The following is a 24,099-nucleotide window of genomic DNA, read 5'->3' on the forward strand; positions in this document are numbered from 1 at the left end:
AGGCTACCACTTTTAAAAGCTCAACTTCGGAGTAGTTAAAATGGCATTTTAAATCAAAGGACCTATTTGTGCAACTAAAATGCAAACATGCATGTGCAGTTGCAGATTCAGGACCTTATACTGCAAACTCTGACACTGCAGTATTCTCCTGTTATACATATATAAGATCTGATTTTGCAGGTGGCATCTAAGGGCTACTGACATACAAGTCATAATATCTAAAGCATTTTTTGTAAGGCACTAGGCACTGGAATATCGAGACATGAAATATATATCACATGTTTTAAGAATACGATATTATCTTTTTTAACAATGGAAGTGGCACCTTTTATTTTCAGACACTATGGCTAGGGACAGAAGTTACATATAAACCAGTTTAGGTGATCAGAAACTGGTTTAAACCTGTAACAGAACATAAGTTCAGTGCACATAAACCAGTTTCAAAATGGCCAAAACTGGTTTAAGATAAAACTGGTTGAATGGAGTATCAGACTTAACTGATTTGGGTCAAATGGTTTATGGAACTTCTGCCCAAGACCCCTTTCTGGTTCAAATTAAATCAGAGTCCCCCAGCATCCCAGCATGCTTTTCAGCCCTGGGCTGGGCTGTCTGCTCCAGAGAGCAGGGCTGGCCCTACTCTTCTTCTCCCTAGCTGGAGCTCCAACTGGCTGAGAAGGGGGTGGGGGATTGAAGCCAGGAGACAGCATTGTCTGCCCCGCCTTCTCCCTGTCCCACCCTCCCCTCACTTGCTGGTATCCCCCCTCTCCCACAGCAGGAACACCAACCCTCATCTGGCCACGCCACCCCCATGCTAGCTAATGCCGAAAAGTATCTGTATATGTGTCTCCAAGTTCAATGGGACAAAGGCAGACAGAACAGTGACTAATAATCAGGTCAACTGGTAATGTTTCTCCATTCCTTCCTTGGAAAAAGCTGTTTAAGAAGCGCTTGAACTAATGAGAGAGGCTTTATTTTCTTGATGGGCTGACGAGCTTTGTGTTATCAGCTCCCTGCTGGCTTGCTTGCTTCAAATGCCACAATAATCAGTGTTCAAGAGGGGACAGAGAGAGGTATGAGAAATTACCTGGTTTGTAATGCATGCAGTGCCTGTCAGTTTGCTGCAGACAGTATGAAGAAGCAGGGAGAGGGAGATTTCAAAGCTCAGTATCATACAAGCAGTCCTTTCTTCCCCCCTTCCCCACCCTGCCTTTTGCCTCAGAGTGCTAGTTGGGGACTGGGGTCTGGCATTACTCCCGAACCCTTGAGTAGCAAGTGTTGTGGGGGGAGGGGGTGGAGAGGGCTGCTTCCCCTCATCCTCAAGGCACATCCTGGCTGGGAACTGTGCACGCCAGGGTTTGGGGGGGGTGTTAAATCCCTCCTTAATCATGGCATCCTGCTTGGGTCTGGCCACACCCCTCCCCCCTCAGCTCAGCACTCTGGAAGGGAGGGAGGTCTCACTCTAGCACCCCCCAGCTTCTAGTTTGAGCCACTGCAGGCATGTGCCTGCATTTCCTGAATCAAAAGTGAATGTCTATCCACTTGCAAATAGGTTCAAGCTTTGCAGGTTAGACTAACCTGCAGAGATTGAATCAATTCAGGCTCAGGCTTTTTGAATATTTGTCCCCAGGCTATACCACCATTCTTTAATCCCTATATTTTCACAAATTGATAAAATGTGATTTCGAGCACTTTCAAACACTCACCCATCTCTCATCCTTCACCCAATTACGAATTCTTATTACATTTGGCATTAAATCTTTCCTAAATTTTTAATCCTTTAACAATTAAGCAAGTGTTAACTGCTGTATTACTATATGGATTGTGTTTTTCAGAAAAAATTCTTAAATAAAGCTAAATCTTTTTATTTGCTAAAGAGAATGAGAAAGTGAGTTTGCCACTTCCTTTGGCATATTTTAAAGCATATTTGTTTTATTCCTCCTTCTTTCCTATACTAGACTTCTATTACTTGTTAAGCTAAATTCTGCTTTCTGTTATACCCATTAACCCCACTGAAGACAAGTGCTTAAAACTGCTAGATATTCACTGGAGATATAATAATGTAACAGAGGAGAATCTGACCTATTTTGAAGCTTAAACTCCCAAAGAGTAGGGCTTTTTTGGTTTGTTTTTTATTTTTTAATTTTGTCATTTTAAGAATGTCTTGGTAATACAGTGCGATTTATGAGATTATTCATCTTACTCAGAAAGATGAAAAGTTAATAATGGCAGCTGGTAGGGTACCACAGAAAAGTAATATGAATTCAGAGCAACAGGACACTGCAGAAGAAGGAAGAGGATACTGAGAATGCTCTTCTCCTAGTGAATTATGAAGACAAAGGACAGCCAACCTCCTTCAATGACACAGAAAGGAGCATTCTCCCAGTGGGACACAAGCCCTGCAGAGTCCTATCCAGATTATGAATTGCCCACATTAATTTTTAAATGAATAATTGGAAGAGATTTTATTTTTTTACTGCTGAAAAATAACCCTTGACAGTACATATTGGAGCAACTGTCTCAAGCAACTGCTGTAGCTCAGGCTAGAACTATGCCTTTCATTATAACCCTTGTTTTCATATGTTTGAAACTTCACAAAAGATTGTCTTTTGGAACTGTAGTTTTCCATGCTTTGTCTCTGATCATAGGGGAAAGACATTTTGTGCAAACTCTTCAATTGTTGAAATACTATAGAATGAAGATGTCAATGCTGAAAAACTGAACTTAGTCCTGAAACCCCTTACTCATCAGAAAGACCTATATAAATCAGAAACAGTCCACCAGCTAAGGCCCTAAGTTTTTACTACTGCTGCCCTCTCTCATTTTCTCAGTGTATAAACAGACGTAACAAGTGTACTGACATCAAATGATATAGATATAAGCCATTATAAATGCAACTGTGATATCTGTATGATTTTCTTGTTATACGTGTAGCAAAACTGTTCTAACTTTAACTCTATATCATCCAGGCTTACAATTGCAGCAATTTAGCTAATTTGCATCACTACAGAAGTATGCAGACATAACAGTTACATTGTAACCTGATGTCCACTCCCAAGGGGCGGTTCCCCCACCCATTAAAGTGGTTAAAAGTTACATTTGTCTCTACCCTCAGCTATGCTCCTTCCCAGCAAAGCAAGCACTGAAGGAAACTTGTCTCCATGAAAATGCTGATAGGAAAGAAGATGTTATGATTTGCCTACAACTCACCTTTACAAGGTATGAATTCCAATACCCATTTGCAAATATATATTAAAAAAAAAAAAGAACACCCATACCTAATTTCTTCTCATTTTTTTAAACAAGTCCTATAAAGTCACAATAACATTGAATAGTTTCATACTAACAGTGACTTACATTATTACGTTTTTGATTATATTAAACACATATACTTCAATATAACTTATATTGTTCCAGCCTGTAAGGGACTGCCAGGAATGGGACACAGGGGACATCATGTACATGTGCATGCCCACACACATGCACGTGGCCAGGAACACAGCCAGGCAGCATAGAGATGTCTATGGGGGTGGGGAAGATTGAGGTCCCCATGGTGAGGAAGGGAGTGGGGCTGGGACTGGGAATGCTGCCCAGCAGGGCAGTGCATGGGGCCAGGGTGTGGAGTGGGATGGAGCCATAGGCAGCTCATGCAGGGGGTGCAGGGCATGGGGGCACATGTTCCCCCACAGATCTGTGCACGGGGCTGCCCGCTGCAGGCTCAGAAGTCTCCACCCTGCTTCCAGGGGCCCTGTACTGGCTACACTACAATGGTAAGGCACCTGCCCAGCAGCAGTGGGGTGGCATGGAGTTGTGCCCCCTGCTGTTGCTGGTCAGGCAGGCGGGTGGTGCATAGTCAGCATGGGGCTCCCAGGGGAAAGGCAGCAGGGCGGGGAGCCCTAAGCCCACAGTGGACAAACTGCATCTGCCTGTTTGGCTCTGGTCTGGCCATGCTGCCAGTTGCAAACACAGCACTGGAGGCAGGGAGGGGGGAGCAGCAGAAAGGTGGCCACATGTCCTGCCTTTCCTTTTTGAAAAGATGGTCACCCCAGTAGGGCCTGATCCTGCAGTTTTAACTTATGCAACACTAACAATTAAATCAAATTTTGTCTGAGCAAGTAACAAGTCCAGAAGAATTTTAAAATTTGCTTTAATAGTAACCTTTAGAAATTAATTTACCTCTGCTTCTAACTTCTGAAGCCTGGAAAACTCCCAGCTTGAACTTACTTTGTAGCCTTTAGCACTCCTAAACATTTTTAATTAAAATGTATTAGTAAAATGATTACAAGCCTCTCCAGTGTAATGATCTCAAAGATAAATTCTCATTTAATTGCAATGGATTATTACACACATGCTAGGAATTAAAAAAAGAGAAAAAAAAAAAAAGAATGGCTCAACTAAAGATTTAGAAAGCAACAGACAAACATACTTCCAAGAGTGAAATATGGCTCTTTGTCTATGTATATAAGTAGCCTGATGTGTTTACAGTTAGCAAGACTAAGTAATAACACTGTTAAAAAAATTGAACTTTTTTTAGTTAATGGTGTTATAATATTTTTGAGCAATCCAATCCAAATCCTTTAGTTAGTATGCCCTGAAAAACACTTCACAATTTTGTTCTAAATAAATAAATATATCACTGAACATCCTTAATCCCATGCAACCTCCTATTAGTTTCCCCTGGTTGTGTCTTCACGTGCATTAGATCCAGGAGCAGTTTACTTGAGAATAAACTACTCATGAGTAAATGCTCCTAAGCATGCATCTACATGTATAGGGAAGCGGAAGCAGATTTGCTGCTCATGGCAGCAAACTGCTCTCGCTTCCTGGAGCACTGCAGTGAGCCCCTGCTACCACTAGGGGGAGCTGTAGTCTTTCCCTGGGCGCTAGCTCAGGGGCTGGTAGGGAGCTGACAGGAACCATCAGGCCAAGAGACAGCCATCTCCTGGCCAGGGCTGGGCACTCCCTGCCCCCTGGGGACTGCCAGCTACCAGGGCAGGTATAATGTCCCCCTGCCCCAGCAGCAGGGATCTCCTAGCCCCAGCTTTCTGATCAGGGCAGGGGACTTTGAAAGAGCTGTAGGGGAGGGGCAAGTCCCAGCCTCCATCCCAATCCATCAGTGAGGCAGTTGGCAGCAAACCCCTGGCTCAGCCTCACTGCTAGCTGCCCCACCAGCAGATTGGGGCAGAGGACTAGGACCTGCCCCAACCCTGCACTTCTTTCTAAGCCCCACGCCTCAATCACCTGATCAGGGTGCAAGGCTGTGACCTACCCCTGACTGAGACAGTTCCCAGCCCCTGCTCTGCAACTGCAGGTCAGGGGCTGGATTGTGGAGCTGGGTGGGGAAACAGGCTCCCCAGTTCCCACCAGCAGGGGAATAAGAATCTCCCAGCACCGGCCCTGTGACCACGGAGCTGGTGCTGGGAGATACAGGTCTCCCAGCCCCCCTCTCCCAATTATGATGACAAAGCAGGGACTGGGAGATAAGGATCTCCTAGCCCACACTCCCTGATCATGGCATCAGATTGCAGGCCTGGAGCTCTCTGCTGCCGGGACAGGGGGACACAGTCCTCACCCAGACTCCGGTAGTAGAGCCTGCCCCAGCAGCAGGCAGCTCCCAGGAGCAGGGAGCAATCTCCAGCCCTCTACTGGCCAGCTGACTGGGAGCAGATTTGCTCCAGGTTAAATGTCTACACAAGGACTACTGCATAATTAGTAATCACAAGTAAATTTGCTACTTGCTTTTCCAGTTAGCAAATTTACTAACGATTAGAAAGGTTTACTGTGCAGTAAGCATGTACACATGTAGACAGCTTAGTTTACTGGGCAGTAAGCATGTGTAATTTGCAGTAAAACATTTCTCTGTAACTTACCACATCGAGGCCTGGGAGGTCTAGTCACAACTGGAAGCACACATATTTGGGCCACCCCTGCACACCCTGCTCTGATTACGCTGCCTCTCCATGTGTTCTCAGCGCTCCTGCCCAGCCCAACCCCTGTGTGTTAAGGGCAGGGGCCAAATTTCCAGAGAGACCCAATCATGCAGGAGCCAGCCTAGGCTCACCTGGAGTTTGGTACCAGATCCCTGGCTGAGACCTGGGCACAGAGAGTGGCCAGCTGCACTGAGGTCCCAATTGCCAAAAGCCCTGCCCCTCCAATCCCACCTCCCAGCACAACCTTTCCTGCAAAGGCTGCTTAATCCACTGCCAAAGGAGCCGTATGTGTGCGTGCATGTGTGTGCATCTATGCATGTACATGGTGCCCCCTACCCCAGATTTCTATACCCCATTCTCCATATTTTTTTAAGTCCCCTTTCTATTCATTTGATGATTACCAATGAAAAATATTTCTGTCAGTCTATGAGGAACAGGTTAAATCAGTGTTTATCCATGGTTATCGATAAAAATTGGATTCTGCCAAGCCTGTGTATACTACAGTCACCTCTTCCAAACAGCAGAGTAGCATCCCTGATGGCAGTGGCAGGCCTCCAAGAACTGAAGCAGCAGGACCAGGGAGTGGGACCCAGCAGCTGCACATTCTGACAGATTATTAGTCACCCTCCTCCAGAGTTGGGTGAAGAGAAAAGCAAAGCACTATGGGATTCTGGGGGTCTCCTCTCCCTGAACACACATAACAAGAACTGAAATGCTTCAAAAAAGGACAGCATTGTGGGGTAATAGTTCCAGCTGTACAGACCACAATTATTCCAAGTATTTGACAGCATGGAAACACTTGGAAAGGATGCCTCTACAAAAGGAGAAAAACCTAAATTCCCCCAATGGGGGAATCCTTGGCATCTGACAAATTGAGCCCTAAAAGACTATTCACATGCTTAACATGTTTATGCAAATACTCACTTGATTGGGAACATTGTGTCTGATACGTGACCAAGCTCCGTCTTTGTATACATACTGTGCTGGAGACAAAAATTTTGATCTATATTCTGTGTTCATCCTCCTAGGACATCTGGGGGGGGGAGGTGGAGGGGGGGGGAAACAAAACAATTTCACAATTATGTGAACACAAAAAAAAAAAAAAGTGTTTTTACACTATACAAGATGCCTGAAAACAATTAAGCTGAATTCCCAGACCAAGACATTGGAGGGTAGGGGGAGTGAAGAAATGTATCTTGAGTTAGGCCCATCCCAATTTCAGAGTGTCCAGCATTTATTAAAGACAATTTTGTCTTCCTCTTTTATTACATGCACAGACCCATAAAAATTAGCTTTGTCTATTGTTAAGAACTGCTGAGCGCTTTTACAAGAAAAACTGCTTATTTGGGTGTCTAATATGGACTAAGGCTTTTACACTCAGGCTTTTTTGTTATGTGCAAAGAAAAACAAACACCATTATTTTTACATTAGCGTCTACTTGAAAACATACTTTTTTTCAACACTTCTTTGGAAACCAAATATAAAAGACCAAAATTAGACATTAAAATTAACCTCATAAATATTAATTTTGGGAAAAAACTCATATTTAAAATATGTCTCCTAGTTTTGACCTAAGCGCCATTCTTCCCCTTTTTTGAAACTGGCAGAAGTTGGTTCCTTATGTTTTACTGTGACAAAGTAACTAAAATCAGCCCAAAATACAAATCTATGATGCATCCACATAAGTCATTCTGTTTCAGGAAAACAGTGCAAGGCATCTCCCCAAATCAGTAAATACATTACATGTTTGAACATGTTCACAATTTTGGTTTGCCTAATGATTACTTTACGATCTTCTGTCCTGCACAAATAGCTGCACTCCTGAAATCATGAGAAGAACGGCTTCTGTTCCCAGTGTGGCAGATGCCATGGCAGAAGATCCTTTCTTCTCAAACCACTGCTAAATTAATTCTGTGCCTACAGGCTGAGACATGAAGTCCAAGAAGTTAAGGAGTTTGTTTCCATTATATTCATTGATTTTTTCTTTCCCCACTAATGAAATTAATTTTGTTGCTTTTAAACTAAACAAACTATTGTCTTCCCAGATCCAAAAGATAAGAATGGTCCAGGCCTAGACAGACAAAACCAAGGCTTTGCTCTCATCACCAATCTAATGCTGCAAAACATCCAGAAAGATGCATGGATGAAACAGAACCATTAAAAAGCTCAGGGATTTAATAGAGCAGTGTATTTTAACATGTGGGCCGTACACCCCAGGAGGTCTGCGGACTATGGCTGTGTGTAGACGAAACAAGGGGCATGTGTGCACAACACATTAAAGCGGGCTAAATGATTTTGCACTGCTTTAATGGCGTCAGTGTTTGCATGCCTCAGAGGTGTAGTGTGCATTAATTCCAGCCACTGTAGTAAATTCAGCAGCATAATGCACCTTAAAAGACTTGGGGCGCAGCAAACAAAACTGCAACGAGTTTTAGTTTGCTGCGCCTACAGCTGCAGAGCGAAGCACTGGGCTCTGTGAAGCTCCACAGCTCTACAGAAAGCCCTGCAGGCAGCCTGGCAGAAACCCAGGAAAGCAGGCTCCGCCCAAGAAAAGTGGAGAGCCTGATCTTTTTGTTCCTGCCCTTCCCCACCCCACTGGAGCCTGCCTAAGCTACGGAGGGGCCTGGTGCTTCCCTCCACGCTGTGGTGCCATCTGGGACCACCTGAGCCGGGTGCCTGCAGGCAGCTGCCACAGGGGAGGGGGAAGGGGTGGGCTGCCGCTGCAGAGGAAACTACCAGCCCCGCCCCCACAGCCCAGGGACCTCTCTGCCCGCCAGCAACTCACCCTCCCCTCCCCACCAGAGAGGCAGGTAAGTCATCAGGGTGTGTGCACAACATGGGGGTTTAAAATCAGCCCTAAATTGAAGCGGTGTTTTTTAAAACCCACCGCTTCAATTTAGGGATCCCGTTTCATCTACACATGCCCTATGTCTCAGGGGTATGCAGAGGATAACTATGATCAAAAAGTACATTAATATCCACACCTACATTCAACATTTCCAAAGGAATCTGCATCTCCGTTCAAAATTTTATGGGGTACGCAAATGAAAAAAGGTTGAAAACCACTTTACCAGTATATTAAAACAGATGTGGCTTAGCCTTCTGAATTTTTGCTTGATGTAATTTTTGGGGGTTTTCTTCTCCTTTAAATCTGACACACGAGCTGTAGCTAATGCAGTGCCCTGACGTGCCATGGCAACCCTTACAAAGATTACTGGAGGGCATACATTTTTTGGATACCTTTAGCACAGGGGCGGGCAATTATTTCAGGTGGAGGGCCGCTTACTGAGTTTTGGCAAGCCATTGAGGGCCACATGACAGGCAGCCAAGGGCAGACAAATATTAATTTTCTAAATTTTGGGGGGGCCCTACAGGCCAGATAGAATGGCCTGGTGGGCCACATCTGGCCTGCGGGCCGCATTTTGCCCACCCCTGCTTTAGCAGCATTCACCAAGGCGCCCCCGGGGGTTACAAGAAACAATGGCCACAAGCTAGCAGAGAGCAGATTTAGATTGGACATTAGGAAGAACTTCTTCACAGTTTGAGTGGCCAGGGTCTGGAATGGGCTCCCAAGGGAGGTGGTGCTCTCCCCTACCCTGGGGGTTTTCAAGAGGAGGTTAGATGAGTATCTAGCTGGGGTCATCTAGACCCAGCACTCTTTCCTGCTTATGCAGGGGGTCGGACTCAATGATCTATTGAGGTCCCTTCCGACCCTAACATCTATGAATCTATGACTGAGGTTCCCCACCCATATTTTTAGGTGACTTTCCATAGAATAAAAAAAAAAAATTTTCATGTTAAGCTGGTGTTTCACTTTTCTTTTTTTTTTTTTTAATTTCTTCTGAAGTTATTCTGTAAAACAGAATGTCGTAGAGAGTGGATTGATTCAGGGCCTGTAATGAGGCCAGTAAGTGAGAAACTGGACAGGTAATAGTGGTAAGAGCAATAATTTAAAATTTGGGCAGTAACACTTGTAGATTGTACCAGGAGAATGAAAAGAACCAATGCAAGCTGCAAAGCTTCCATTTCCAGCATTGCAGTGGTACAAAGTATGCTGATGAAAGATGTTACTACTTCTAGGCTTACCCACATAAATACAGCCACAAGGCTGGTTTGGGCACCTCGGGCTACTGCATTAGTGATTACTCTCTCAAAATGCTGAAGGCAGCCCACCTACCCCTTGATATATTAGATGGCTGAATACCTAAATAATAAAATTAGATTTTCCTACATTATACATACCTAAGACTTGTATGGAGAGAGAAGGGTTTTTGAGTAACATGTTGTTTATTTTTTTGTTTAGGTTGCTTCTGTTCTGTTTCTGATTTTCCTTGTTTTGATGAATCTTCCATTGACTTTAAAAACGTTTCTTTCCTTGTATTCTGAGGCAAAGAATTTTAAAAATACCATATTAGTTAACAAACTATAAACTCTGCAAACTCAAACTCTATTTAACAGTGGCTATTACTTAACATTGTAAGATACTTAACTTTCAGGTAATACACATATTTAATCAAACAATACAATGTGAAACTTGTTCTTTAAAAAAAACAAACTTCTCAGTTTGAATAATAATAAAATTAAGGTTCTGATTGTAATATTAACTCAGCCACACAATATTCCATACACTTTATGAAATAAATTTAACATGAAATCCAGGAATAAAATCCTATGAGGCCTGTATAAATAGCTAAATTTTACAAATCTTAGCACATGCATGTCCAAATCTTTTTAAAGTATTATAAAGCCTTAACATTGCAGGAAAGTAAGTGAAAAGGTTGGACTTGTTTTATTATTTTTGATCTGGTCCAAAGAGAGACACCAGGAGGACAATTTAGAAGAGTAGCCTTGTGCCCTGGCTAATCTGCAATATACAAAAGGTTGATTTCCACACACTCCCCTCTTCAAAGATTTTTTCCTGCTTATTTTTCTTTTTCATCTCCAAAATCTCAGAGACATCAGTTCTAGTCACATTTGGCTTTGCTGGATGCTTTCTGATAAGTATTGTGAGATCACACAGTAAATGAAAGCTAAGACTAGAAAATCTTGGAATATTTTGGAGAAAAGAGTGTTTTTTTAATCTAAAAAGGGACAGAGTTAAACAAAAAACAGTGTTTTAGACACTTTAACTTAAAACTCCTTCCTCTCTCATTCCCCAGTTATCTCTTGTGATGTCATAATTTTAGTAACTTTCCAATTCCCACCCAGTAAATATGTAACCTGAATTTGCAACGCTAAAATGGCAGAATAATCTTCTAAAAAGCATCACATTTTTCAGCCTTTTTCATACGTGCTGAAGGAGCAAGACACATGCCCAAAATTTAAATTTCCAAGTCACACTGAAAGTAATGAAATTGTCTAGCCCCAAATCCAGTAGAGTATATAATTAAACACACGCTTATTTTCAGATAACTGAAGAATTAACACCTGCTTCAGCTGAACTAGTTAAGCTAAAAGTTATGTGTGTACTTTGCTGTTTAATGGCACTCGATTACTACAATGGTTTTCAGCATGACAGAATGCCATGTTTCCAATGGATTTAAATCTAATAAAAAGACTAATCCTATATTACCACTCTGAAGTACTATGTCAAGTTTTGGCCACCATATTTTTAGGAAGTGGTAAACAAATTGGAGAGGGTCCAGAGAACAGAAACAAAACTGATTACAGATCCAGGAAGCATGATATACAAGGGAAAACTAGAAAATTTGGGATTATTAAGTACATAAAAGAGACGACAAAGGGAGAAAGTGATAACATATTTCAGATACAAAATCGGGTTGTTATAATAAGGACAATGATCAATTCCCAACAGAGGATGGGGAAAATAGTAATTGCAACAAGAGAGTTTTAAGGTAGATATTGAGCAGGGGACCCTTTCTAATGATGAGGGTACTTAAGCACTAGAACAGTAGAAGCTGTGTCAATGGAAGATTTTAAGTACAAATTAGACAAACATTTGTTTGGGATAAGTTCAAAAGAGATGAACACTGCCTCGAGCAAGGGACTGGACCATCATGCTGCCACTGTCTGCCCCACAACTGCCACCATTCACTACTGCTGGATCCAGCCCAGGGGCCCAGGTGAGACTGACACCCCCAGATGAGATAATCTCTTGACATTCCTTCCTACCATGAGGTTATGTTATCTGCCCTCCAAGATCCCATCTATACTGTGCATTTTTGCTCAATGATTTATTCTCCAGACACCAAACCTAGTATATGCAAGGCCTAACAGATGAGTAACTGCTGTCTGTGCTTAACAGAATATTTTAATGTTTGAACTGTACACTGGAATCTGTGTAGACTACAATGTGTACCATCTTATAACAGCATTTATCTATCAACTTAAAAGCAAGTAAAAAGAACTGAATTATCACCCTGCAGCCATTTTTACTTGAAGTATAATTGTAATATGAAAACTAATGGTTTCTTTACACATCAGATTTGTTCTTCTACAGATTTAAATACATGTAGTTACTGACTTCTGTTACACCTAGAGACCAATAAAGCCAACAGAAAGTACAATGAACTCTACTCCTCGTGTATAACAGGACTGCACTGGTGCTAATAATCACACAAACTGGTAAGCAGAAGTCTTATCACTCGTTATAATAAAAAGGAAAGATGAGTTTGAAACTCAGGGCATTTATACATGTGCTCTAGGAAAGACAGGGAGGAGGAGTGCTTTAATTAGAGTGGCTCTGAGAAAGCGCACGTAAAAGCGCCCAGAGTGTCACACTGAAAAGTGATAGCACGAGCGCTTTAACCATATTTTAGTGCAGGAACGCTGATACATGTGACACTGGAGGCTGCTGCAGCACAGTAATTACCACACTCCAGCAGACTCGATTAATCAAATCTGCTCTGACGCACTGTAATTACAGCGCGTTGGAGCAGCTTCAGTGTATATGTATAAGCATCCTCAGAGTCAAAACTAAGGATTCAGGCTGCCAGCTAGATGGTTGGTAGGAAATGGTCCAGTCTTTTTATCTGCAGACTGAATGCCTGTGACAAAAAAAAAAAAATCACTGAAACATACATGGAACCTCACAATATTATTTTTAGAGCTGCTTTTTAGAATAGGCCTTTTCCCAACGGCTTGGGCTGCTGCATGCAAGATATAAAAACCTAACAGACAAAAAGATAGAAACAACAATCCAAAAATATAAATAGCATATTAATACCTTTCCATCGGGTGAGAGATTTATTTGCTCACATATAGGCAATTCTTCTTCTTCCAAATCCTCTCTCACTTTTTGTTCCTTAGCTGGAACAGAAACTTTGAAACTTCTCTCATACTCAGTTTCAGGAGTAACTGCAGGAAACTTAAATGTGGGGATGGATTTGCTTGTGTTACAAATAACCTTTAGATGGAGGGAGCGAGGAAAGTACACAAGGAAATACGTTAATCAGCTGATCTTAAGGCTACATTTTCAAAACCAATCACTTATGAGATTCATGCATGCATGCAGATGAACAAAGAGGACATGAATGCACAAATATTCATGTTCTAAAATTAACCAATAGTCTTAAAAGTAACACAAGAAAGATGCATTTGATTCTGGACCTAAATGCTGTTCCTTTTTGAGGACTTCATAAAGCAGAGCAGATTTTCTTTGGTTAAGACAGTGGCTGGTTGATAAATCTGTGTAATTTACTAAACTGTTTTTTTCTCAATGTAACAGATTTTTTAAACCATTTACCATGACCCCTCCAGTACAGCCATTAGAGTTGTTTCTGTCAACAAGTACCAAATGATTGTTTCATGGTTTAAAAGGTGACATGTTATATAGTAATTTGATCCGTTCCCTGTTCTGCAATTCATGTCATGCTCTAATCTGAGATACAGGATTTGCTTGATTATTATAAAAGGTCTGACCCTCATCTCCTCACAGACTATTGAGATTTGAAGATCATGCCATATGCTGCAGAGATAAGTTTCCTCAGCTTTGCCATGTGGGCTTCAGTTAAACTTATCTCAAGGTCAGGTATTTTTAAATATACCTGCTCAAGGAACAGTTTAACATTTCAATGCATCTTTCATAAGATTAAGATCTTAAGGATTTAGCTCAGAGCAATCAAGTTTTAAAAGTTTAATAAACTAGAATTGTATGATAAAATGTTATCTTAAACTCTTGCAAATACTTGCATGTGTTTTAACTTACTACACAAAATAGTCTAATTGATTTAGTCTAATTGATTTAAGCATTTTGCATGATCTTTATTCAATATGACTACGGTATAAACCATACAGGAAGGTAAAAGAATAAAAACAAATTAAAAAACAACTTTTATTGATAGACTTCCTGATCCTCCTGGAATACCAGTTTTCATAATCAAGAGTTAACAGAATATTATACATGTTATCAATATAATTTTGAGAAAAATGGAGCTCGCTGTGAAGTCTTTCATAATTTCCAGGACATAACTATCACACATCTACCCATTTCTGAAATGATCCGTCAGATTCTACACAAGCAAAATTCCTACCGAGTTACAAGACACTGCAGTGGAAATTTTGCTTCCACAAGGGATTGCCAGGAAACGGGTACTCAGTGTTAACAAAAATACCATCTATTTGAATAGATGGTAACACTTGATATTAGTCCAAAGCCCAAGGCACATAATTTACCATATAGTTCACTGGGCTGGGCCCCACCAAATCCAACAGCGTGTCAAATGATGGTAGCCTCACATCTCAGCACTGCTCAGTGTATGTGTGTGTACTCCAGACACCTTCCAATAAAGGATCCAAATGCTAATTAACCCTCATTCATGACTGGAACCAAGTGTTCTTGTCATGAGTCACAGAATGCTCCAAAAATATATATGCAGATGAGATGCAGGGCAACCTGGTCCAGCTTCACCTCATGGAGGGTGGGCCCACACTAATCATATATACCAGGCAACAGAGGGATTCTGGGTGAACTGCTTGGGGCCCCATTTCATGATGTTCACTAAACATTTAAGGCTGGTGAAGAAACAGGAATCATTGGAAATGGGAAAGAAAGGCACAGCTCAGGTGTGGAAGTAAAGAAGAAAATAAATCAGCAGTGAGAGGGACTACACTTAAATGGGCACTACTATAAGTCTCAGTCAGATGGGCTGCACTAACCTATCCTTGTGGTAGGTCCCATCAGCATGTCTTGCCCATTATGGGCCACATGTTTTATAGTCATGCTCAGTGCTGGATGCATTTAATCAACTAGAGTTGGGTTTCACTGCTGAGCACATGCTATTTTTGGCAGCAGTTTAATGACAGACAATATATTTAGTGAGATTTCCTTGTATGCAATTATAAGACAAGGGGCTTTTTTCCCCATGCCAATTGGGAGGAAGCTTCATCTTGTGTTCAAGTAAATATGGTACATTGTTTTACAATGGAGGGAAGACAATGGGACGTGAACTGGGAACAAGCTTTATGATAAGCAGTGCTGCCTTTGAAGCATCAGTAAACAAGTTTACTTTCTAAGGATGAAAGAGAGAACAAAATATCAAACTTGTTTATATGTATGATGCCACTGGAAAAATAAAAGATTAACAAGAACCAGAAAAGCACAAGTCTAAGGGGAGTCAATTTTGACTGAGACTACTCCTGTAAGAGCAGTGATAACAGAAGGCGTCTCTACAACTCACTCATGGCAGAAGCCAATGCCATACTGAAACACTCACTCTGTGTATGCCAACTCCTGAACTGAAAGCAGTGCGGCTACCTTAGGATAGTTGCAGCTCTAAGAACAGGAGAACTACTAAAAGTAGAGTGTTTCACAAGGGTACTGTATAAAGAAACAACTATTCATAGAATCATAGATTGTTAGGGGCTGGAAGGGATCTTGCAGATTGTCGGGTCCAGCCCCTCCCCACCCCCTTTCCCCCGCTCTAGGCAGGAGGACACCTGGAGTTAGGTGACCCCAGCGAGGTGACTGTCTAGTCTGCTCTTGAAAACTTCCAGGGTAGGTGACTGCACTGCCTCTGGAGGGAGTTTATTCTACAGTCAGGACACCCTGATTGTGAAGGAGTTTTTCCTGGAATTGAGCCTGAAGCGGCATTCCAGGAGTTTGTATCCATTGGTCCTGGTCTTCCCCAGGGGTGCCCTAGTGAACACTTGTTCACCAAGCTCCTGATGTACTCCTCTGATATAGCAGTAAACCGCTATCAAGTCCCCTCTCAACCTTCTCTTCTTTAGGCTAGAGGACCAGTTCCCTCAGCCTTTCCTCGTATGGCTTGCCTTGCAAGTCCCTGATCATATGGGTGGCTCTTTTCTGGACCCTCTCAAGTTTTTCCATGTCCTTATTGAAGTCCAGTGCCCAGAACTAGACGCAGTACTCCAACTGCAGGCTCACCAGTGCTGACTACAGTGGGAGTATCACTTAGTTTTACATGAGATGCATCGGTTGATGCATGCCAACGTGTTGTCTGCCCTGCTGACTGCCGCCTCGCACAGACAGCTCATATTCATGCGATGGTCAATCATTACCCTTAGGTCCCTTTTGTCCGTGGTGCAAGTCAAGCTGTCACCACCTGGCCTGTATGTATGTTGAGGGTTGCTTGCCCCCAGATAGAGCACTTTACACTTGAAAGTGTTAAACTTCATCTGGTTCAAATCTGCCCAGCTCTTTAGCCTGTCCAGGTTCACCTGTATCTGTAATCTATCTTCTGACGTGACCACACTGCCCCATAACTTGGGGTCATCCGCAAACTCGGACAGTGAGCTTTTCACTCCCCCATCCAAATCACTGATAAAATTGTTGAAACGCACTGGTCCAAGCACAGACCCCTGAAGGACACCACTGGCCACTTTGTGCCAGGACAACACAGATCCATTCATGAGAACTCTCTGGGTCCTACCCTTTAGCCAGTTTCCCATCCACTGAACCGTTGAGCAGCTGAGCCCACAATCTTCCAGTTTTCCTACAAGGATATTGTGGGATACTAGATCAAAAGCCTTTTGGAAGTCTAGGTATATAACATCTACCATGTCTCCCGTGTCCAGGTGGCGAGAAACCTGGTCGTAGGAGATGTTTAGTAAAACAAGACCTACCTGCAACAAACCCATGCTGGCTGTCATTCAGAATCTTATCTTTCATGAGCGTATTGCACACAGATTCTTTAATGAGCTTTTTCCAGGATTTTCCATGGGATGGAGGTTAGGCTGATTGGCCTACAGTTGCCCAGGTCCTCCCTTTTCCCATTCTTGAAGATGGGGACAGTGTTGGCCCTCTTCCAATCCTCAGGGATTTCCTGTGTGCCACAAATTCTGAAAGAGCTTCACCAGGGGTTCCGTGATAACCTCAGCCAGCTCCTTTAGCACTCTCAGATGGAGTCCATCCAGTCCTGCTGACTTATAATGTCTAGCTTTTCTAATTGGTATTGCACCCACTCAGCATCCAGAGTGGGGAGGCTGTCAGTCCCGGCATGTCCCTTATAAGCCTTATCTCGCTTGATTTTCTCCTTGGTCTGGTGAAATACCAAAGCAAAGTGGGCATTCAGGAGTTCAGTTCTTTCCTGAATGTTGGTTACCACCTGTCCCGAAGTGTTAAGCAGGGATCCCACACTTCCATTTGTTTTCCTTCATACCTAACGAAGGACTTCTTATTGACCTTGACTCCCATAGCTAACCTAAACTCCATCGCTGCCTTGCCTTATTTATTAACCATAAATAAGTTTAATAAAGGAAAATGGGATATTTTTAGCTATAAAGAATTATATTAAAGAAAGATTAAAGGAGTAATTTGCTGAACTTCTGAAGACAACATGGATAAAGATGAACAACATACATTCCAGACAAGTGACTTATTTATGGAATAACAAACATTAGGTGTTGACAGTTTTCAACACCATTGAAATATTAAAACCAGAAAGGGTTAAGCTAAGTCAAAGACTTTACAAACCAACTCTTTTGGTTCAGAGGCATGAAAAAAATTCCAAGGAATGGAAGGAAGCAATCATCTCTCTAATTTTGAAAGGCGGGTAGGGGGAAAGTGGAATGTTTAAACTGCTGTGGTGTTTCTTTCAGCTTTACAATCTAAAAAATCCTATGACTGATACTTTTATGTAGACTTACCCATTATACAAGGGGGGGAGGGGAGGGTATAATACAATAACAGTGTGGGTTCCGAAAAAAATAGGTTCGCTGTGAATTAAATTTTGAATATGCCCACTAAATCAAGAAAAGATAGCAATATGATCAGTATACATACTGTCACAACCAAATTAAGTAGTGCCCATGTCACAAACAAGTAATAACCATTTAAAACAGTTTTTTCTGCACTAGGTTAACTAAGGGTTAACAATAATGATAATAACTGCTTTTTTCTGTGCATGTCAAAAAGAAATTTATTGCTGTGCCACTAACAGAGATAAAAACTTTTGCCTTCTTTGCTTTATATAAATCATTATAATTGGTCAAAGAAAACAAGGAGTAACCCTGTGAAAATAACACCCTAACAAAGACCGCTAGATAATTGGCGATTCTAATTAGATTTATGACGTGGCGAAAAACAATTGGCTATCATACAAACAAAACCCGCTTACATTTTTCGCAAAGTCGAAGACAACTCTGCCCACACCTTGGAGTAAATCTGACAATTTGATCAGTTGTCAGAGTCTTCCCGCCGCGACCTCCCTGGCGTACCCTTGCCCCGCATGCCCGATAAGCCGACTGCCGGCCCGTATATATATATCTGCAGAATAACTGAACGACGATCTCTAAGCCGTAACTAAGTATCTCTGACCTCCGTCTTACACCACCTTGACGTGAGTAAACAATCTTGCTTTGCAACCGATAAGCGTCTGCCTAATTAATTCCACTCCACGCGTCACAAGTACCCACCTGACAGCCTTCTAAGGCCCCGGACCCTTATCTGCCCGGGTGGGAGTCAGGGAGAGCTGCTGGCCAGCTGCCCTGGGTCCCGACATGGCGTCACGAACAGGATACAGGGAAAATATAATAGAGATAAAATTAATTAAGAACTGCCCCTGATATAGTGGGGGGCGCCATATAAATAACACAAATAAATTATGGGCCCACATCGCTTATCACCAAACGAACAAAACGGAGACAGGGTGCGTCAGCGGCTACTTCTCGCTAAAAAGAGAAGAGGGAGTCGGAAAGGAGTGGGCAAGCTCCAAGTGGGACAAAAAAAAAAAGATTAATATAGTGTCACTCCTACTGCATAAAAATACAAACTTAAAAACCCAGTTAGCTACAGTCAGCAAAGCTGCTACGAAAATGACAGCGCGCCAAAACCCTCCGTTGCCACCAAAAAATAACACCAAAAAAAAATATGAGCTGCCCAAAAAACCTAAAAAAGAAGGGCAGAGCCACAAAAGAACAGGTGGGACTCCACCCAACAAGCCCGCCCCCTGAGATGACGTCGCTCCCAACAGCCCCACCTCCGTCCCACAGGGAGGGGGCAACGAACAAAAATCCGATCCTCCCATCAGACACAATAACAACTACAGCTACCGCTCATCCTATAACAATAACCAAACAAATAACCAACCCAAAAAATACAACCACCACCACCACCCTTGACGTCATCAAAACATACATAAAGATTTATGGAAGAGAGGACACCATCACCCTTCGCCTTCTCCTCAACCTGCTCGTTACTCAGCCAGCAAAAAATCTTTTAAGTCAACTTCCACGACTACAAGCCCTTATAAAATCAATAGCTGCAAACCCAGCTGAAATATCAAGCCACCTTACTGCATATCCACTCAAATACCAAGGGCCAAGACATTCCCAATTCAACAAGACTGCCACCCCAGAGGACACCAAAAAAAAGAGCCATGTTTGGGTTCCTCCTAAACCACTTCACGCTTACCAAACCACGGCTACACATCCTAGGAGATACAGGACAACGACAACTGACACATATACTAGGCTACCAACCTCGACTGATCCCGCCAACTGGTCCGGGCCCCAGAGGCACCCACACCTAACAGCGCACTCCAGATAACACCGCAGCCTGCCCCAACAAACAACTACTTAAAGGGGGCATCTATAAACTAACACTTCAAAAGCCCCAACCATAAAAGCCGAAGCTCACCCATAGACACCACACCATCGTCAACCACATCCACGAGTGCACAAAAAAGTCATCTACAAACCCGAACAATATCCTGGCTCCTACTCTGTGCTCCTAAAAGGCAATCAAACCTGGTCGCTCATCATAGCTCATCACAACTGGCTAACTCGCCGCCATGCTATTCACCGAGTATGGCCACTCTTTTCTTTGTTTGTTTGTCTGTCTGTTTGTTTTGTCCCCTTACAGGCCCAGCGGTGACAAAAAGACAATCTATAACTGCCCGATCACAAAAATCACCAAACACCAACCTACAACACACCTGAGTCGACGACACAATGACCACCTGCTCATATGTCACAAACAGGGTCGTCGCTCTATTCCTGCTGTTACCAACAGGTTCCTCGGCGAACGGAGCTGACTTCAAAACCTCCAACTCGATCATAAACCTTCTGTCATTTTAGGCCAAAGACATAACTAACGACTCATTTTAGAGTTTTTCTTTTCCTGTTAATAATCTTATACATACTTGTTTTGTTTTGTTTTAAAGCCTGTTTAAGACTTTACACAGTAAAGCCAAGTCATAATGTTTTAAATAAAAAGCTCTAAATTATTAAAAAAAAAAACAACATTGATAGTCTAAAGGTTTAGAGAATGTCACAAAAAGGTCGGGTATAAACAAAAACATTAATTGAGGAAACATAAAAAAAAGAGATAAAAAAAATAATGATGGAAGGGGGCAAATAGTCAAGGTTCTAAAGGAACCTATACATTAAAAAAAAAAGATTTAAAAAGAGAGATAACAATAAAAAAAATTAAAAAAGGCCGCTAATAACGATACAAAAAATTGGTGTTTTCAGAGCTACGATTTAACTCAAATATAATAAGCCACAATTTTAAAAACCCTCTATAGAGGAGACATTAATCTAATACCTCACTCTCAATTACCTTAAAAAAATCAAATTAAAAAAGATTACATACAATCAAAAATAACAGTTTACTGCGTTTAAATTAATTCAAGTGTCGGCGTCTTTAATTATCTTATATTTACCATTAATCATAATAGCCATTGTTATATTTATATGTTTTAGTTGTTAGATTTTACAATATCTCAAAACAAAATTAACCACGCTTTTTGCTTTTATATACACCCGCTTGCCAAACACTAACAATAATAAACAAAATCATCTATATATAAACATGATGTTACTTGCTGTGCCTTGGAGTAAATCTGACAATTTGATCAGTTGTCAGCGTCTTCCCGCCGCGACCTCCCTGGCGTACCCTTGCCCCGCATGCCCGATAAGCCGACCGCCGGCCCATATATATATATCTGCAGAATAACTAAACGACGATCTCTAAGCCGTAACTAACTAAGTATCTCTGACCTCCGTCTTACACCACCTTGACGTGAATAAACAATCTTGCTTTACAACCGATAAGCGTCTGCCTAATTAATTCCACTCCACACATCACAAGTACCCGCCTGACGGCCTTCTAAGGCCCCGGACCCTTATCTGCCCGGGTGGGAGTCAGGGAGAGCTGCTGGCCAGCTGCCCTGGGTCCCGACACATACATAGTTGCTATAGATTTTAAGAAAACATGAGATTGTACAATGTAAGATGACCTTAAATAGAAGAATTTGAGCCCCTAATAGTTTTGTTAGTATTGTGCAATCATGTATTTGCAGCTCATAAAGTAGAATACAAGCAGGGAGTAAAATCTCTGCCTTTTTTTACATTAACATGCAATTATGGCAGGAAGAGGTACCATCCCCGGTTCATGTTCTTAAAAGTGGATTAAGCAATAAAGTTATTTCAGAATTATCAAGATGGAGTGAATCCTTTTTTTGGAATGATGACAATTTTGTTATCAGAGGGAGACACAAAGAATGGCTGAAGACTTGACACAGGAAGAAAACTGGGTCTTAAGATCAGTGAAAAAAAACCCAAATAGATGATTACAAGCTCATGAGATCTTGGGCAAGCCCTTCCAGCAGACAACACTCGCAGATAGCAGCAACTTGGATATTAGTAATTAATGCTCCTAGGTAATTTGATGAGGGAGGAAATTAAGTCAAGAGTATTTTTAGCTCCAAATAACGGAGCCTGAAACAGAAGACCATTACAGGACCTATTGTTTTATATGGATGTGAAACCTCGGCAGTTACTAAGGAAAACAACTAAGTATCATCAGAAGATAAAAGTATTGATCTAACAAGTCATATAAATAAGGAAAATGATGCATGGAGAAGAAGTTCCAATAAGAAACTCCGGGAAGTCAATAAAGAATCAAGCAGAGTGAAATGCAATGAAATTTCAATGACTTCCAAAGGCACAATATGTGGTTAGGATGAAGACACCTAAGCATTGAAGAATGCCGTTCCTATAGAGGCAGACAAGGTTCCTTGGGTGAATTTGATATCTTTTCTTCTAATCAGTCAAGTAGAAGATGGAAGGATAATGTTGAATGAGATCTAAGAGCTTTTAATATCAACTACCATTGATTGCAAAAAGAAATATGCCCTTGTCAGAAGGATGTGACAACAGCCAAGAGTTTCTAGGATGCACAGAGCCAGTGAGAAGAGGAGATATGAGACTGTAGAATTGGACCTTATCATAAGGTAGAAGTCAACAAAATTTTAGAACAACGGGTCACTGCTTCTGACCCAGCTGTCACCATGGGCCACTGATTACCCCCACCACTGCAGGCCAGTGCCCCCTCCCCAGCGTTTAAAGCCACCTGCTGCCACATCCATTGCTTTCATCTCCAATGGCAGTAAGATATAGCTGCATGAAATTTCAAAGGGTGTTTCGTTTGGAAGCTGTTTTGACACATTTCGAGCTCGAAACAGTGAAATCAAAATGAAACAAAAGGCTTTGAAATGAAATGAGGGCGCTCGAAACATTTCAAAAGTTCTGAAATGTTTTGAGTTTCGAAGCAACACGGTGGCGGGAAGAAGGGCTGCGTTCTGAGTGGCTCCGCCAGCCACACGAAGCTCAGCCCAGTGGTGGGAGAGCCAGTGTTGGAGCCACTCTGAGCACAGCCCTGTCTCCGAGCACAACCGTAGCCAGTCACTTGCCCCTGCCTTGCACCACCAGACTCAGCTCCATGGGGCTGTGGAGCCTCCCACCGCCAGGCTGTGCACACCAGGGTTGCGCTAGAAGTGGCTCCGCCACTGGCTCTCCTGCCACCAGGCTGAGCTCTGTGGGGCTGATGGAGCCGCTCCGAGCGCAACCCTGACTCTCCCCCACCTCCCACTGCCAGGCTGCACTCTGAGTGGCTCCACCAGCCCCACAGAGCTGAGCCTGGCAGCAGGAGGCAAGGGAGAGCCAGGGCTGTGCTCCAAGCAGCTCTGCCACTGGCTCTCTGCTGCCTCCTGCCACCAGGCTGAGCTCTGTGGGGGTGGCAGAGATGCTTGGAGCACAGCCCTGGAGAGCACAGCCCTGCCTCCCACCAGGCTCAGCTCTGCAGGGCTGCAGAGCCTCTGGCCGCCAGGTCATGCTCACCAGGGCTGTGCTTCAAGCAGCTCTCCCAGCCCCATGGAGCTTAGCCCAGTGGCAGGAGGCGGCGGAGAGCCAATGGCAGAGCCGCTCGCGTAGCCCTGGCAAGCACAGCCTGGTAGTGGGAGGCTCCACAGCCCCATGGAGGTGGCGGAGAAGCAGTGGTGGAGCCCTTCAGAGCACATACCTGGCTCTGAGTGCAGCCCTGACCAGTGGCTCCGCCCTGCCTACTGCTGCCAGGCTGTGCTTGCCAGGGCTGCACTCCGAATGGCTCCACCACTGGCTCTCCTGCCACCAGGCCATGCTCCATGGGGCTGGAAGAGCCACTTGGAGTGCAGCCTGGCAGCAGGTGGTGGGAAGAGCCAGGGCTGCACCCCAAGTGGCTCCGCTAGCCCCACAGAGCTCAACCTGCCCTCCCAGCGCTGCTGGACTGCTCCCAGGGGTGCAGGCTCACAGATCTGCAGGCGGGATGACAGGAGGCTGCCACTGCTGCCTGGAGCCAGCAGCAGCACCAGTCTTTGTGGTGCTGGGCGCAGGCTGTGGCCAGCACTGCTCCCAAGCAGCAGCAGCAGCCTCCTGTCATCCCGAGCTCAGATCCGGGAACTTGCACCCCCAGGAGGAATCTGGCACAGCCCCA

General features: G+C 43.2%; 1 protein-coding gene across 5 annotated transcripts in view; it reads right to left on the reverse strand.

Annotated features, from left to right (window-relative positions):
* MDM1 (Mdm1 nuclear protein) overlaps positions 1–24,099 on the reverse strand; it is a 45,513-nt gene that overhangs the window by 13,943 nt on the left and 7,471 nt on the right. For 4 of the 5 annotated variants that reach the window (XM_059726074.1, XM_019493304.2, XM_019493308.2 and 1 more), the window contains exons 5-7: positions 13,114–13,293; positions 10,170–10,309; positions 6,852–6,960 (exon numbers count right to left, since the gene is read on the reverse strand). In XM_059726074.1, the coding sequence (XP_059582057.1) occupies positions 6,852–6,960; positions 10,170–10,309; positions 13,114–13,293 (429 nt within the window). The remainder of the gene's footprint in view (positions 1–6,851; positions 6,961–10,169; positions 10,310–13,113; positions 13,294–24,099) is intronic. The other variant, XM_019493319.2, reaches the window with a different exon arrangement.

This window comes from Alligator mississippiensis, chromosome 4, assembly GCF_030867095.1.
Source record: "Alligator mississippiensis isolate rAllMis1 chromosome 4, rAllMis1, whole genome shotgun sequence".
In the NCBI taxonomy this organism is placed as follows: domain Eukaryota; kingdom Metazoa; phylum Chordata; order Crocodylia; family Alligatoridae; genus Alligator; species Alligator mississippiensis.